This window comes from Pseudonaja textilis, chromosome Z (genome assembly GCF_049901715.1).
Source record: "Pseudonaja textilis isolate UNSWEBS1 chromosome Z, rPseTex1.2, whole genome shotgun sequence".
In the NCBI taxonomy this organism is placed as follows: domain Eukaryota; kingdom Metazoa; phylum Chordata; class Lepidosauria; order Squamata; family Elapidae; genus Pseudonaja; species Pseudonaja textilis.
The window spans coordinates 84,482,707-84,500,754 of record NC_142008.1 but is presented as its reverse complement, the minus strand read 5'-3'; the positions used below and the strand labels follow the sequence as shown (position 1 = coordinate 84,500,754).

The window sequence follows — 18,048 nt, the reverse complement described above, 5'->3', positions numbered from 1 at the left end:
AGACATCCAGCAAAGGAAGGGAATGTTCTCCTTATCCTCTGTCTGGAAAGCATAGCTTTTTTAAAAATCAAGCATTGTCTGGCTTTTCAATACCTAACAAGCTTTTCTCCCGAGTAGCATTTTTCTGCAACAAAGCATTTTTCTAATAACTTACCCTAAGTTAATCCTTTGTATTAGTATAATTTATTGTAGGAGCAGAATACTTTGGTGATTTTACCATATCAAACCATGAGCCATAGTAAAATACAACAAAATGAGATAAGGTAAGATACAGTGAAATGTGATAAAATAGGCTATGGTGAGATAAAATAGACTAAAATATAGTAGGTAACAGGATAAAAATAAAAGATAAAATAGCACAAAGTAAAAAGAATACAAAGATAGATAACGAAATGAATCCTAAAGTTCAGAAACAGCGTATGTTTACGTGAATTCATCAGCTTTACATGTGATCCCAATGTCTTCTATAAAACTTATTCCTTATTGGACAGCCCTGACTATAAATTCAACTGTTCTGTTGATTACATTTATATTTGTGCCCTGAAAAAAGTAAGATAATCTTTTGGTAAGATAATCATTTATGGTTCTGTTGAAGAGTCTCTGTAAAACTTGAATCCTTGCTGAGGCACATAATTGATAATTGAATAGGAGGATATGTGCAAGATCATCTATTTCTAATGTTTCACAAATATACAATCTCTCAAGGGATGGCACTTGACTTCCCTATTTGATTATAAAATCTAGCAGCTTGAATCTTCCTCTATTAAGAGCTATCCATGATGTTGAGTCAAATTCATTGTCTAGTATTTTTTTCTTTGGAAAGTCATTTTATGTTTGTCCAGCCATTTCAATAACTTGATATTTGCAAGTGACTTAATATTAGTTTAGTTTATCCAAAGAGTTTATCCAAAACTCTGTTTAAATATTGTCCTGGCCTGATGGCAGATTGAAGATAGGTATTGTGTTGGGGGGCTATGGTGTGAGATCATTTGGAGAACCTGATTGATCTATGTGATTGGTTGAAGTGTGCCCATTTGTTCTTTAAGGCACATTTTTGGTACTCTGTCAGGTTCCTGAGAGGATTATATATTAATAAAAACTTTCATTACTGTTAGACTAGATGAATGGGTGTTTCTTCTGCTCTTACTGCTACTACAGAAGTATTCCTATCGACCCATAGGATAGTTCTTAAAAAGTGCATCTAATTTTGTTCAAGTAAGGGTGTCTATGATAGGCCATGTTAACATAGATACAATTTTTGCTTTGTGGATCTTTCAAATTTGAAGCATTTTAGATCTTGTGGTTGTCTTTGTAGAACTTCGTAGAATATGAGAATTTTTTATAGCTCTCCTTCAGATTGCCAGTTGCATTTGGACTGTCTTTCCCTCAAAATCACTACCTTTGACTTAATCTTATTTAGAAGCATGCTGTAACAGGCACTAAACTTCCTCATTAATCTTTTCAGGCCTACTTGGGAATATGCCATCAGGACCATGTCACCTGCATCCATCAGATTGTTGATATATCTGTTATAGATCTTTCACATGTGAACATTAATAGAATGGAGAAATTCCAAGATATTATTAATTAATAGAGATTGAATTGCATCTGGGCCAAACTGCATTCTTGTATAATACCTTTGGAAATGGGCTTTAAGTTGCTTAGTATCTTTCCATGCTACTGCCAGAAATTGATAAAACTTTACTCAATTACATATTGAAAGTTTTTCTCTCTAGGATATTCATGCCACTAAAACAAAAGTATTTTTGATGCTGAAAAAGTATTTTCATATGCATATATTTACATATACATACATGTATGCTAAGTCTGTTTTTTGCATTTTTTCACTGTAGTTTTTGTTGCAAATGCCAAAAGTTAAACAGTTAATGTGTTCTCCTCTCCCCATTACTATTTGTCTTCCTTTTTCTTTTTTTTCAGGTATCGGGTAAACCTAAATGTACCACCAACACAGGGTTGGCAGTCCTTATATAGATTAAAATCAAGATTGAAGACAAAAGATATGCCCATTGGTCTCACTCTCAAAATCACTGTTCCTTTCCCTTCAATAACATGTATATGCTTATCAAGATGTCCAAAAAGAATACAGATCAAAGTACCAGTAGTGTGTGATCTTTTAAATACCTTCTCAAGAAGGAGCCAGGATATTTTCCTCTTCACACACAGCTGGCAATGAAGCACAAATGCATTTTAACAGCCTTAAGGAAATTTGCAGCCCTTGAGATATGGCAAAAGCCATGATATTTTGTTTCATACTCCAGAAATGGGAAAAAAACTACATAGCATATATTTTTATTTTCTCCCTACAGCATACTAATACAAGTCTTTATACATATTTTGGTACAATATATAATTTTTAAATCAATAGGACAATGCAAACCGAGGAAATTGTAGAAATAATGACAAGAGGGAATATTCTAATAAAATTTAGAGAAGATATTGAGTGATTAACACCAATCAAGGGTGAGGTTAAATACAACTTACACTATTTAATGACAGACACTTAACAAACATTTTAAGAGTTGTAGATAGAAACCATTTTAAACCAAGTATACTTGTGACCTGATATTTAGGTACTGCTGACAATAATCTGGCTGTAGTGCAAAATTAGACATGCCAAAAAAAGTGGCACCCACTGCGCAAAACTACTGTAATTTCTAATAGAAAACAAGCAAACTCGACAGGCTTTCCCAAAATAAAAACAAATTTAAACAGGCCTTCTATTGATTTTTGTATCAACTCTAATTATTGTAATTCATTATTCATTGTTAGTTTTAATGTTTATAGTGTTAGTATAAACTGGTTTAGTTTTATACCAGTGGTGGTATTCAAATAAAATTGCCACCGGTTCGGTGGGCATGGCTTGGTGGGCACGCTTTGCAGTGTGCAAACACTTTGCATGCACTCACGTGCCAAATGCGCACTTTGCGCAGGCAGAGAGGCATTTGTGCAGGCGCAGAGGCGTTCTAACTTACCTCCTGCAAGCCTGCACGATGCTGGTTGCAGCAGCAGCTGCTGTGTGGTGCTATTCTGTGCTGCGCAAAGCATCTGTGCTTCAAATTCTGGCCATAAAAGTGAGTATGGGAGCCCGGGCAGGTGGGTGGGTGGGCCAAACACAGAGCAGCGGAGAGAACCAGTTCAGTCTCCGCTGCTCATTGCCACTACCGGCTCTCCAGAACCGGGCAGAACCAGTCGAATACCACCACTGTTTTATACTAATAGTATAAACTGGTTTATACTAACTGATTTAATTGTTTTTATCATATTTCTATTTTTTCAGAAATAGATGTTTTATTTTATTAAACAGCTTTTTAAAGTGAAAAGTGATATGATGCCACAAATATATATTGAAACAAAATCATATCCTTTTAATTACTTGTTAATTTATTAAATTTGTTTGCTGCCCATCTCAACACAAGCTGACCCTTACAACATTAAAAGTAATAAAAACATACAAACATGTGTGTCTAATAGCAATAAAAATACCACATAATTAAAAGGCAGGGTGGGAGGGAGCAGGATGCATGGGGAGTGGATCTGTTATTGGTCCAGCATGATATTTTGCTGCTTGCTACTTAGAGACAAAGCCAACTGGCAGAGTGAGGTCTTCAGGCTCTTATGGAAGGTCAGGAGGGTGAGAGCAGATCTTATCGCAGAAAGCAAGATGTTCTAAAGGATAGGAGTCACAAGACAGGTCCCTTCTTCTGGACCCCAGCAGTAGGAATTTCTTGATCGACAGGGTTCACAGATGAGATGGGCCAGTCCAATTGGGTTGAAATGGCTCCTGGTAACCTGGACACATGCCATGCAATTTTACATAGATAACTTTTTTCTTTCAACTCCCAGCAACATCATTGGATGTTCACAACCTGTTCACATTCTGGGAGAAAAAAAAGCCCAGTCACTTGTCGGAGCCTTTCCAGCACATCTCCTTGGTACATAGCCCATTGGGCATGCCTCTAAACCCTGAGGATGGACCACGCCAGATTGAAGCAAAGCTGGAATGCCTGCAGGCACAGCTTAGCAGGTAAAGTCAGTCACTCAGTGATTTGAAAATAAGAATGTTCCAGTTCTAATAGCTTTGGAATTCCACAACACATCCCAAATTCCTGAAAGTAATTGGGCACGAGAGATGCTGCTGCAGAGTTCAGTACTCTCTCCTCTCCTATTCAACATCTGTATGAAGCTGCTGGACAAGTTTATCCATCACCATTATGAATTAAATAATGCCAGTAAGACTTATCATGCTATCTGGAGGCTATGAAGGACTGGGAACAACAGGTTTCAGTTAAACCCTGACAAAACTGAGTGAGATTGAGGTCTGCTGGTTCTAAGACTTAACAGGTAGTTCTTAACCTATGACTACAACTGACTAGAATCTTGGTTGTTAAGTGATGTGGTCATTAAGTGAATGATTACTGAACCCATTTTGCCACGGCTGTTAAGCAAATCGTGTAGCAATAGCACTTAGACTTATATACTGCTTTATAGTGCTTTACAGAGTCAGCATATTGCCCCCAACAATTTGGGTCCTCATTTTACCCACCTCAGAAGGATGGAAGGCTGAGTCAACCTTGAGCCTGGTGGGATTTGAATTGCCAAATTGTAGGCAGCTGGCTGCAGCAGAAGAATTTATACCATTTTTTGCTGTTGGATGGGTTTCCACTATCCCAGACAGACCAGTGCAGAATCTGGGGGTCCTCTTAGACTTACAATTGCTGCTTAAAAATAAATAGCCAACTTTAGGCCCTAATAGCTTTTGGAAGCTGAAAATAAAGCTCAGTTTTTAAAAGAAGAATCTTGGTATCACGCACTGTAGGAGGACAGCCATATTAGCTTATGTATAACAAAAATTAGGAAATTCTGATAGTATCTTTTCCAACCAACACATTTTATTAAAAGGCATAAGTTTAAAAAAGAAATTAGAATAGAATAGAACACAGTAAAATAGAAGTAGAATAGAATACTAGAAACAAAACCTTTTAATCAGATTATTAGTTGGAAAAGATGTTACCAGACTACTGATTTTACTGTTTTTACTGTTGTACAGTTCACTATTTCAGAGAGTTCTATGCTCACTCTAACTGCTCTTAAATCAATCTTATGTACTGCCTCAGAAATCAAAATACCTCAGGGGAAAATACTATGTTCTCTCATATAGACTAGAATCCAGGATGTCTTCCGACATTAATCTCATTCTGCAGCTGCTACAGCGCCAGCTGTCTCAAGTGCCACCTGCATATAGTTCCATCTCGCCTTCCTCCCGTAACTTGTCTCTGTACAGCATGAACCTAAGGAACACAGAACCTGATCCATCCCTGGGAGAAGAGGAAATGACTCCCCTGAAAGAGGTAAGGTGAAGGCATTAAAAACTGAAACATCAAGTTTCTTGGCTTTTTAAAATATGTTTTTTAAATTTTGAAACAATGCATAAAAACTAAAGAAGCAAGGAAAGAGAAAATAGAAAAAAGACTCATACAAAAAACAAGAAAAAAGTGCCAACAAAAAAAGAGAAAGATACAGATTTAAATTAAAAATACATCCAATTCTTATTCTATATTTAACAATAGTCTTACTATTACTTCTTTAATCCCATGTAATTCTAATAATCAAATCCCCAAATCATAATTACATTTCTGTTAGTTTCTTGCAAAAAGTCCAAAGATAGTTTCATTAACAATTCATCATAGTCTCTTAAAATACAGCCAGATACTTCTTCATTCCATAACTCATTCCATTTTCTATAAATTGGTCTGTAATCTTCAGCTCTCCTTATTAATCAGGAAAGATCCAGTAAAAATAGCAGAAATACCTGATAGCATGAATAGATAGGCTTCTTTTCTATTTAGTCTATGGCCACCTCATCCCTCTCTTAACAAATATTACAAAAAATAAAAAACGTTTAACTATTACCAAAAATGTAAGTGTTAGGTATCAAAAGCTAATCCATTACCCCATTAAACATTTCCAAAAAAAGTACTAGCCAATCTAGATAACAATTCAACATTATCAGAAATAAGAACTCATTATTTAATTGTAATTAGATAACTCAATTTTATATTCTTTTTCCTCTTTTCTTCCAATCATCTTTAAATCTCATAAATAAAAAATTCTGGCTCCTGTTTTTTTTCTAATATCCATTCTTATTCTGTCAAAATTCTTATCAACTTTGAAGTTCACTTGTAATTTCAGTAAGTCCAATAAATCTCTTACATTTCTGTGTGAAAGAGTAATTCTCAATGTCTTTTTCAATTTTTTGAAGTCATTCAATTGTATTTGTAAATCTAGTGAATCCATCTCAGTTGTCTCCAGACAGATTTGTTTATCTTTAATAATAATTTCTGACTCCAGTAAATTCAAGTACTTCACAGGTCCATAAATCAAACATTTTCTTTAAAGTTGACATTTTGTCCAAGAAATCAATTTTTAAGGTTTTATCAGATATATAAATAAGACAGCTGTCCCACAGAAGACATTTCTCCTATTCAAGCTTTTAAAAAGAAAAGCTACTTTTTCCAATTTAAACCTTTCAATTTCTTTAGTTCTCATTTTTTTATGAGGCAAGCAAAGTCAATAAACTTCTCAAATGTTCTAAATATTATAATTCCAGAAATTACAAACATCACTAAAGAGAAAAACTCATCCGAATCTCTTCTATCTTTAACTGAAGAAGAAATTCTAATCCAAAAAGTGCATTAGAAATGAAGAAGATTGGTTCTAGTGTCCATAAATTTAGGCTGCATCGTAGCTGTGAACTTGATGAAAGACCCCTCAACTCACCAGCCAAGCAGCAGGAAAATCTCCATTTCTGTGGCTTGTTCATGAGGAACAAAAATCCAAATAAATGGGTTGGTTTCTGATCTCTTTTTTTTAAACCAGAGAAAGAAAAAGCTTCCTCCCCACCACCACCAACCCTGGCCCCCGTAACTGGGGGCAAAACAAGCTGAAATGTTCTCTATGGAAATAATTAAACTACTGTTTTCCCCACTGGATGCAGGAACCTGAATTATTCATTTTCAGTGAAACAGATAAGAGCTTTATTGCTACAAAGTCATGTCAGATTGGGAAGATAAAAAAAATCAGCTAAAATAAATAGTCTGCTCTGACTCAGGGTCAATTAACAAAAGGGAAAAAAAGGATGGAGAGAAAAAAGCTATATTCTGTAGGAGGGAAAAATTTCTGCATCAAATATATTACACTTTCTTCCCCTTTGCTGTATTTTATCGGTTGTTTGTTCAATGCAGGGAACCATGTTAAGTATATGCATAGTACAACTGATTTTCAGGGAAACGTGCCCAATATTGCAACCTTCTTCGTAACAAAATAAAAGAGGACATTGTATTGTAGTTTTGAAAATACATTTAACTCTAAAGTAGCTAAGAACCAACTTAGGCTTTTACAGTTTGCCTAAAAATGGTAGCCACAAAAGTTCAAGATTTCAGAATTATTTAATTTTTTAAATGGTCTCATTAAATCCCTCCACCAAAAGCTCTATCATTTTTCAGTTTGAGTTTTCTTTAAATTGCATGTCTAGAAAGGTATATCCATGACAAAAGTGGTATTCAGCAGATTCTGACCAGTTCTGGAGAACCCATAGTAGAAATTTTTAGTAGTTCAGAGAACCAGAAAATACCACCTCTGACTGGAGATTTTACAGTATCCTTCCTCTGCCATGACCACCAAACCATGCCTACAGAACTGGTAGTAACAAAAATTGAATCCCACCACTGATCCATGGTGGTTTTTTTGTTATATTCAAATAAATAATATGACGTCAGTTCATTAAATCTTCACTTCAAATTCATAGTATGCAAATAGAGAGGTGAAAAATGGTCATCAGAGTTTGACAATTTTGCCATCAAATTTCAGCTATCTGAAGTTGGTCTGGTGGCAAGACCCACATGTAGCCCATAGACTAAAGATAGCTCATCTCTCTTTACTTTTATTACCATAATGCTTCTCTAACTATATTTGTATAGTTATGATAAGATTCTTAAAAATTGAGTTTTCGTGTTATTGTTGAGATTCTGTATTATATAAATATATTACTGGAAGTGTGATTTTATTTTTCTTTCCTCACTAGATTCCAAATTATTGTGAAATTGGGAAAAAATCAGTAAAATCTAGGAATTTGTTGTCAAGTGGTTTACCCCTGTCACTGGCTTTAAATGATACTGTAGCAATCAATTTCCAGCAAGAGTTTTATCCACAGTTCCTGGCAAAACAAGAGCCTCACTGGAGGATACCTAATAATCAGAAACTTTTCCAAGGATCTCGTTTCCATTCTCTCCCTGAACATCTTGAGGCAACATCTGAGCATTTGGACATTCAGAGACATCTCTCTGACCCACTCCTTCCTATAGTTTAGGAATCCAAGTGCACAGAAAGCCAGGCGAAGAGGAGTTGAATTGAGAAAGCATTTAGTGTAAGGTTTACTGCTAACAGTTGGAGGACTTTTCCAGCGTACTGTAACTATGTTCTGCTTTCTGAGATAAGGGCAATTTAAAAGAGAATTGACTTCATTGATTTCTAAAATAGAACAATACAGAGAATTCTGTATCACCTCCTCCCCCCCACCCCCATTCCAAGAACAATAGCATAAACATCCTGATGGACTTCCTTGGTTGCATAGCTGTTGCATTTATACGTCTGCAAATGCTTATTCTGTGCTTTTCTGCTCAAACAGAAAAGCACAGAACAAGATGCAAGATCAATCAATCAGCATGCAGGGTGTGCACTTCTATAAAACACAATTGGTATTTGGGAGGTGTATGAATTGGCCTGTCCATAACCAACTGTAACCTACACTTACACATCATCCACTTCATACCTTAAGTATGCTGTGACACTATGTGCAGTTGTAGGCAACTCTAAATCAAGCTTAACTAGCATTTGAATGCATTAACAGCAGATCATATGAAGATTTTATCCATCAGTATTTGTAGATACCTGATAATAGTGAAAAGAGGAACATTTCTATAAAAGAAAGTAATGGTAAATATGGCCTGAAGGAGAGATTGATAAGAACTTCATAAAATTATCGTTGGGTTAGAGGGTACCAGGAATGGGTATTTCTTTTGTTAATAGTTACAATTATTAGGATTTTATTAATTATGTGTGACCCTAGGAAGGATGATTATAATTTTTGCATATAGTGATTTGTCCCAAAAAATAAAATGAGATTATAAGTTTTTTCTTGTAAGGGTGTAAATATAAGAAAGACCATTCAATGAAAGTATAAAATATGCGGTGTAATACTTTGTAGAACTGTGAACTGAACATCTGATTGAGCCTATTTTTATTAACAGCCCTTCTTAGCCTCTCTTCTTTATTCTATGACACTCTCCACTTCAATAAATTAAGCTGTACACTCTAGTATATAGTTCCAGTTCAATATGTATTTGTTTAAAAAGAAAATCTTACCAAATTTAGTTAAACTAAACATCAAATAAGACAGAGGGCCACATTGACAGATGATGTAAATTTATTGTACTATAATGTCGAATCTTAAGTATCCTTAATCAACACTGTTGAGCATAGTTTCATAGAGAAATATCTTCCCACATTCTATCTAGTAATCTATAAAGTGGAAGTGATTTTCTCTCCCAAGGCTCAGAAAAGAGCCAGGAGCAATAGTTGAATTCCAGAAGTATCTTTCCCAGGTTTTTGCAACAGTCCAGATTTATGTAGGTTTGCATTATGTTTTAGGAAATGTCAAGATTACTATTCTGCATTTGCAACAGAACAGTTCCTTTTGGATTAAAACTACTTCAGACATTGCTTAAACCACTATGCAAAATATATACATGAGTAACACATTTTGTACAAATTTGCCTGATATAAGCACAATTTTAGAATATCCCTTCCGAAGAAAAGCAAATCAGACTACAGTTTTTATATAAGAGTGTCATCTTTCTTTAAGATGATGTTATATGACAGCACTGCATAAAGAATTATTGTACCCAAATCCTCCTCCTCTTCCTCTCCACGAAATGCTGCAATGGTGTGGAGTCACATCCCCCCAAAAATATATTAAATCCCCATTTTAAGTAGCTGGGGGAAAATGTTAGCATTTGCCACCCCCAAGATGTTAGTTACTTTGCTAATAAAGATTATCTTGACACCTACTGTGGCTGATGACTACCTCTATTTAAGATAGAACATGATGTATATTTATTGAAAAGAGTTGGTTGAAGCAGGATAATAAAAGCAGATCATCATGGTGTATGCCTAACAGTTTGAAGCCACAAGACTCTTACACCCTGTACTTCTAGACAATTGGTAGCAGTTCTTTAAGCAATCTATTCCCATGAATGTCCAAAATGGCAATTACCCTATTTTCTCAAAACAAAAAAGAAATATTGCACAACAAACCAAATTCCTGGTTATAGTTGATGTGTGATTATTCTGAGAATGTTAAAAGTGACAAATGCTTATGGAAAACAATAGGGAACTCTAGAAAGTAATTCTTATAATAATTTCACATGATTATGTGACTTGTTCACCTCTGCTAAAGGTGAAGGAAAGAAGAAAACTACAGAAAAAAGTTTTCTTTCTGACATTGTAACATGGGTGAGATTTTTTTGCTATTAATAATTAAATAAACATTAAATATTGCCATTCAAATGCATGCTACACAAAGAATGGAAATATGAATTCTCCAATATATTATTCCATACTGCAAATGGAGATTAACAAGTAGAAGGAAAGTTGATGTTGACATTAGTGGACAAAGACACAAAGACATTAGTGGACAAAAGACACAAACAATAGAATTTCAAACTGCAGCATGAGAGATGAACAGTTAAACAATCCTGAAATCTACTTTTCATGTTCTATGGAAATATAAATCTTCAAAAAAATATTGAAACTTCACAATAGAGAATTTCAGTCATTATTATATTATCTGTAAATTAACAGTATTTCAATTGTTTACATCCATAAGAGAAAAATTTATAGAATAAAGTATTAAATAATAAATGAAGTCAATGCTATACCTGCCAGCATAGAAGCAGACTGTTAATCCCTGAAGTACTTCCAAATTAGATTTGATTTGATGAACTGCCTACATTATAGCATATAAGAATCAACAAGACTTCTGGGGGGAGAAAATAAAGTGACAGCTTCACTAGATGTACCAGACTAAGAGATCAACTGCACCAAAAGTTTGAAAGTACTTGTATTAGTAGTCATGATAATGAGTTGGGATAATAACTACAATAATAGAATCTTACAAGTCAGATTGTGCCAGTCCTTTTGTTCCTTGTTACAGTACAGTGAATTAAGCTAACTGAGTCTGCCTAAACTAGTTCCAAATATTATCTCAATGTTCCGGACTTTAAAAAATATTCATCTCCTTTTGTCCAGGCAGTAGTTCCTGTATATCTCTTTCAAGATCATCCTCCTTATTTTCTACACTATGGCAGCTTTTGAGAAGTCCTGTTCCAAAGTACTCCCCCAAAAATTTATGGAAGTAGGGACTTGAAACATTTCCTCTTGCATTGACTACCCTGTCAAGGTAGATTCAATGTGGGACAGATAGTCTTGAAAATATCTGGGAGCTTGGAAGCCAAGTCATGTAAGGAGATACAGAATAAGACTCTCATGAGCTTAAATTGGACCTAGAAACCTACTAGCAGCTACTGCAGCTATTATAAAATAGATATTACACCGCTGAATTACTTTAGTCCCTATTTTAGCTCTTCAAGATAGGCAAAAGCAAGAAATAGACACCACAGGGATCCCAAGAATGCTATTGTAGAGTAAAAAACAAAATCTTGATAGCCTGGTCAAAGTTCTCTCCATACCATCTCATACTAAACCAAATCAAAGTGTAGTTATTTCTTTCATATGCTTTGTTTTATTTCTGATCCTATAACCTCTCATCAAAATCCAAATCTTTCTTTTAAGAATTCTTTAACATCTTCCGCAAAGTCAACTCTAACTGCCATTATACCTGATCGGGAACATGCTATTTGGGCCAGCTGCCATTTCTAAATCATCTTTGAAGACAGCTCCATATAGAGTACTTTATAGTTGTGTAAACATTTATTTATTTAATCAATTTATATAGCCACATTACTTGGTACACAATTCAGAATATAAGTCCCCACCAAATGGGCTGCCCATTCCAAAAATGGCTATATCTGGGCATTTATTGAACAATTTGCACTTACCTCCACAGAAAACAAAATTTCTAAAAGAGTTTGAAGAGGAGAGGGCAGTCTCCTAGGTTAAAGGGTAAAATCACAAATATTTTAGCAGTATATAGATTTATCATACAAGCTCCTATCACAGAGATTTTACCAGTTTCTTACTCATGGCTCCTACATGAGGACTTTATTCTTTCTCAAATGAGAACGGAAGAATGTCCAGCTGGTTGGAATATGATTCTGTCTTTCATTCTATACCTACTGTGGTAGTTCCAGCTGATGATGGGCAAGGTTCCAGCCATCCTTTCTATTATTTTAATGGAATCTTTGTTCAATACTTTCTAGTTTGGGGCAAGACTGCTGATGTTCTGTTAGAAGAAATCCAAGCTCTCAACTCCCACCTTATTTCTCTTTCTTATTCCTGTATGGATAAAAAGGAACTAGAGGGGAAATTTTGAAAGCAAGGAATTTACCACACGTCTCCTGCTATACTAAATGTATGTATCTGATTATTAAAATTGTGTTGTTCAAGGTATTTCTTCTCTTTGTTTTAATAAATTTTGATTATCACTGATTCAGATTTTACTGTTTCATGAAGGAATAACCAAACAACATACATTAGATTTATACCAAACAGCAGCTAACTATATTACTCCATTTGATTTTCTCCCAATCCATGCCCTATATGTATGAAATGAGTGCAACTAAGACTGATTACCTAATTTACATATCGGTTTAAAGCATTATGAACCTCGGTGGTGTAGTGGTTAGAGTGCAGTACTGCAAGCTACTCCCGCTGCAATTTGGCAGATCAAATCCCACCAGCCTCAAGGTTGACTCAGCCTTCCATCCTTCCGAGGTGGGTAAAATGAGGACCCAAATTGTTGGGGGCAATATGCTGACTCTGTAAACCGCTTTGAGAGGGTTGGAAAGCACTATCAAGTGGTATATAAGTCTAAGTGCTATTGCTATTGCTATTATGTGAAACCCTTGATTATCCAATGCCAAGTATCTATGGGCCAATGTGCTGATATAGCAAATTGTACTAAAATGTATAACAGAATTAGGTAGGAAGCTCTTTACCATTTCAGAAAATGGTTGTCCAATCTCTTCTTAAAAATTTCCAGTGTTGCAGCATTCACAACTTCTTGATACAACTTGTTCCATTGATTGTTCTAAATGTCAGGAAATTTCTCCTAGGTTGTTTTACCTGTAAAACATGTAAATTAAATAGCTATTAGTTAAATAGCATAAAATTAAATAAATTAAGGAAAAAAGAGATTATATATATGTGAAACTAAGAAAGGGGGGTATTAGTAGATTTAAATCAATCATTTCAATTTATTTCAAAAATTAATACAGATAATAAAAAATAAAATGGAAGACATTTGTAAAATCACCAATCTAGCATTTAATAAGTGAGATCCAAGATTAGCCTATATTAAATTATGATGTAAACCTTAAAATTATATTAAGTATGATATCTAAAATTACAACAAAGCAAATGTATCTAAAACGATTAATATTAAAAAAGTGATCATATTTAACATTTGAATGAATTATAGGAAATATGTTGCAGGATGGCATAATTTGATGGATTTTCTGTGCTGCTTTAAAAAATTGACTACATACACGGTAACAAGAGGTGCATTGTATATAAGCAGCATCTGGACATCAGCTGAATCTGGGTAAACAGGATATCAACTAATTAGAGGAAGAATGAAACTGGATCTGATGTCTCTTTAAATGGAGCAATTAAGGAAGACATGTTCTATAGCAGGGGTATCAAACTTGATTTCACTGAGGGCTTCATCAGGGTTGTGTTTAACCTTGGAGGACTGGGGTAGGTGTGGGCATGGCCGACATGTCACTTGTGTCGGGGAAGCCTGTAATGGCCCGAGTGCTCTGCTAGTGAAAATAGGCTCCTGAGCTGTTTTGGGCTGGGACAGCTTCCTGCAACCCTCTGCCAGAAAAAACGGAGCTTGGGAGAGGCATGCATGGCCCTCACAAACTACCTTTTTTGATGGCAGAGGCACTGCGGGCCGGTCCTTCGCTATGGCCCCACAGGCCAGATCTAAGCACCCCTTGGGCCAGATCTGGCCCCCAGGCCTTGAGTTTGACACCCGTTCTGGAAAGTACTACAGCATCATCTGCATACAGCAGCTGGGGAATGCTATGTCTCCTAGTTTAGGGGTTGGAAATGCAGATCATTTAGGCATCTCACCATACAGTTGATATAAAAATTGAAAAGTGGATAAACATCCCTGTTTATCCATTTTTTAGCTGTAACTGGTTTCATAAGGAACCTTTGCATATTTCACCTGATCTTGAAAGTATATTTGTGTGTAGGGTACACATTAAATGAAGAAACCAACAACTAATTGATGCAACTTTCAGCTTTTCCCATAATTTGGTCCAGGACAAATAATCAAAATCTGCCTTAAGATCAATGAAGGGAGCATACAATGATACAGCATTGCTAGTTGAATAATTTTTAATCAAGTGCTGTTAGACCAAACACGGATTAATGGTTCCTTTACTTTTTACAAAGCCAACCTGCTCTTCTGCTATCAGATTTCCCTGATCCAGCCAGTCCTTAAGCTTATTGTGGAGGTGATTAGCATAAAGGTTGCTGATGATATTAATCAAGTTAATTGGCTTATAGTTAGTAGGGTCATCTCTCTTCCTCTTCTTAAATATTGGCACTAAAATTGCCAGGGCCCTAGTCCTTGGGGATGCATTGAGTGGTATCAATATGAGTGAAAAATGATTCCAATATTGGAACCCATTACTCTATTATTTTTCAATAGTTCTGAGGGAATAAGGTACATTCTGCAGTATTAGTAGATTTGAATAAAGGTGATCTGATCATGCAGAGTTGATTTGATAAATACATGCAAGGAAGCAAAGATGTAGATTTAATTATGAATGAAGGATCATTCATAAGTATAGTTATTTGTATATGACATGAAAAAGAAATTAATCAAAACCCAGGATGATCTAAAATTAGAAGGGGAATGCTTGAAGGAGTATTATGGAAATTCTGTAGGAATTATGACATGTCAAAGAAGAAAACTGAAACACATTGCAAATGTTTGTTTCCAAGATCAACAAATGACAAAAAGAACTTACATGTTATTCAAATGCTGAAAAATAGTAAACCATCCAATATATCTGTGGTAATTAGAGAAATGTTAATGACTATGAAAACTACATCAGGCTTGACAATTGGAGGGACACAACTAATATTCCTCATAAAAAGAAAAAAAGAGTGAATCATGCAGAGGGATTAATTTCTTTGGCAAAATTCTATTCTGAAGCATTACCAAAAAATGAAAAAAAAAGCATTATAAATGCAAAATTTTTATTCTTCACAATGGAGGTTGGTTTCTGACTATATGAAAGGTAGTATGTGACAGAAGCAGATTATGCATGAGTAGAAATGGCATGATTAGCTGAAGGCTCAAACCTTGGAGAGTTTGGTGTAATGTGCTTTTTCATATATTCATGGATGAAGCTAGAGAAACACTTGTATAGTATTTTGATAGTGGCATTAAGTTATTTTAAAAAGGGATTTTGGGCAAGTCACTCATTCTCATCCCAAACCATCTCAGAGGGCTGTCATGGGGAAAATAGGAAGAAGGTACATTATGTAAGTTTGTGACTGTTATGACCCAGATGATCAAAGCAAGGGAGGCCTTTAGAGAGTTCTTTATTTCTCTTAAAAATAACAAATATTCCAGTCAACGGTTTTCTAAAGACTGGTAAGGCTCCATCCCCACACTACCCTGAAGGCAGCCATTCTCAATCTCCAAAACACAGCCCCAGTAGTACAAAGAAAGCTCACAGAGTAGGAGTATGCAACGTCCAGGGTTCCAAATCCAATCCACAAGGCATAGCCCAGACACAAGACAAGGGCACCTTGGGACAAGAAACATTTCCCAGACAGGAAGCAGTTCCAATGAAGCAAAGGCCAAACTCAGGCCACAAGAGAAAGTCTAGGTCCAAAACAAAATGCAGAGAGCAATTCTCCAAGTGAGGCAAGGAAAACAGCAATGGGCAATAGTCAAAGTCGGAGGAGTGTAAGTCAAAGCAAACAATTGTTCCTGGCAAAGACTAACTTCTTCCTAAGTTACTCCTCTCCAGGTCTTCCTTGTGAGGAAGGGGGCTTGCAGCCCTTCTCTGGGCTTGCCTGCACTCCATTCTCCTTGTCCCTGGATCCAGTAAACTAGGCAGCTGTTCCTCATCAGGGGAGATCAGCTGCCTATCAGGACCAGTCAGCAGCCATTCTTCCTGTCTGTGCAGGCAGGCAGCTCTCCGTCTGGTCGACCACCTGCACCAGTGCCCAAGGGTAGTGCTCTGTCGTGCCTTCCATGTCAGATGTCCCAGGTCCAACTCTTCCAAACCAGGCTCTGAGGGGGCCAATGACACCCTGAGTTACTTGTAAAGTAATAAAGCAGGATTTTTTAAAAACCTAATTAAAATAAAATAAATAATTTTATGAACTTTGTCTAACAGTATTTATCCTAAAAGGGAGCAACGATGTTGGGTTTGTACAGATAATCTTCGATTTAAAACCATTCATTTAGCGACTATTGAAAGTTACAAAAGCACTGAAAAAGTGGCTTATGGCCGTTTTTCACAGTTATGACCATTACAGCATCCCTATGGTCACATGATCAAAACTCAGTTGCAGTGACCTAGGATCATGTGATCACCTTTTGGGACCTTCTGATAAGTAAAGTCAATGGGGAAAGTAGATTCACTTAACAACTGCAGTGATTCACTTAACAACTGTGGCAAGAAAATGTGGCAAAACTCATTTAAGTATCTTACTTAAATGAGTTTTGCTAACTGCATTCTCCAATGTTCATGTCCAGTGTTCATGTGCAATGACAATAAAGTTGAATCTAATCTACTTAGCAACAGAAATTTTGAGTTATTTATATGCATGACCTACCGCCCCATTTTCTGTGTGTGCTTTAGAAATCCAATCTATCTACAAGACCAAGTGATGGACACATTATTCAGTAAATAGCCAGTGTACACAGAGGGTTTTGCGGGCCATCTTAGCCAAGAAATTAGCCAGTAATGGATACCAAGCCTGGGATCAAAACCTGGACCAACATGAGCAGGGCCCATCAGGACTAATAGCAATTCCTACATTGTGCCTTCTTGAAACATACATTATAGTAAAGACAAACTGAATATATTTATAATTCCCTCATCATTAATATTATTTTGTAACAGTTGTGTCTAACCCGCAGCCCACATACAGCTCTGGGCAGCTAGTAATGCGGCCCCACAAGATAATAAAAAAGATAAAAGATAAAATAAGTTTGTTATGTATATACATTAACAATATGACATATTTTACACGCGGCCCAAGACAAGTCCTCCTCGCTCAATGCAGCCCAAGCAAGCCAAAAGTTTGGACAATCATGCTGTACCACAACACGAACGAAGGATAATACATACCCAGATTGAAGCAAAGGAAGGATAACAGCATTAGGCACAAGAAATTACACTTGTGTTAAAAACACCCTTTAATTACTTTCATTACTGCATTTTTCTATCCAGTTACTATGACTTTCGCACCAGGCACACCTTTCCGATTCTCGACGAAACTTCCTAGATCGCCTAAAACGCTCCGAACAAACCAAAATAACGTTCAGAGAAACCGGTTCTACATTTCTATCTCTACGTCTTTCTTCGTCGTCATCACCTTTTTTTAAAAAAAAAAAATAACAGCGACTAACTAAATCATACTTGATACGCTCAAATGTAATGGAAGAGGCGGGCTTTATCCAAGAACGACAACTTTCTCCGCTAATGGTTAATTCCATGATGGCCAATATGTAAATCTTTTTCGGAGGTT

The 18,048-nt window shown here is 36.0% G+C and overlaps 1 protein-coding gene and 1 long non-coding RNA gene across 4 annotated transcripts in view; one reads left to right on the top strand and one right to left on the bottom strand.

The window, feature by feature from the left end:
• Positions 1-9,836, top strand: part of KCNH6 (potassium voltage-gated channel subfamily H member 6) — a 117,575-nt gene extending 107,739 nt beyond the window's left edge. For both annotated transcript variants that reach the window (XM_026717282.2, XM_087915985.1), the window contains 3 exons: positions 3,865-4,045; positions 5,180-5,369; positions 8,102-9,836. In XM_026717282.2, the coding sequence (XP_026573067.1) occupies positions 3,865-4,045; positions 5,180-5,369; positions 8,102-8,386 (656 nt within the window). In that variant the 3' untranslated portion in view covers positions 8,387-9,836. The remainder of the gene's footprint in view (positions 1-3,864; positions 4,046-5,179; positions 5,370-8,101) is intronic.
• Positions 2,295-18,041, bottom strand: LOC148124122 (uncharacterized). 2 transcript variants are annotated; one of them, XR_015740029.1, is made up of 5 exons: positions 17,649-17,911; positions 15,303-16,582; positions 13,254-13,380; positions 11,016-12,591; positions 2,295-3,898 (listed from the first exon to the last, which is right to left on the bottom strand). It is a non-coding gene; the product is annotated as an uncharacterized LOC148124122 (long non-coding RNA). The 2 variants fall into 2 exon arrangements; XR_015740030.1 differs by lacking the exon at positions 2,295-3,898 and having other exon boundaries at positions 10,900-11,116; positions 12,195-12,591; positions 17,649-18,041.
• Positions 18,042-18,048: the final 7 nt, after the last annotated feature.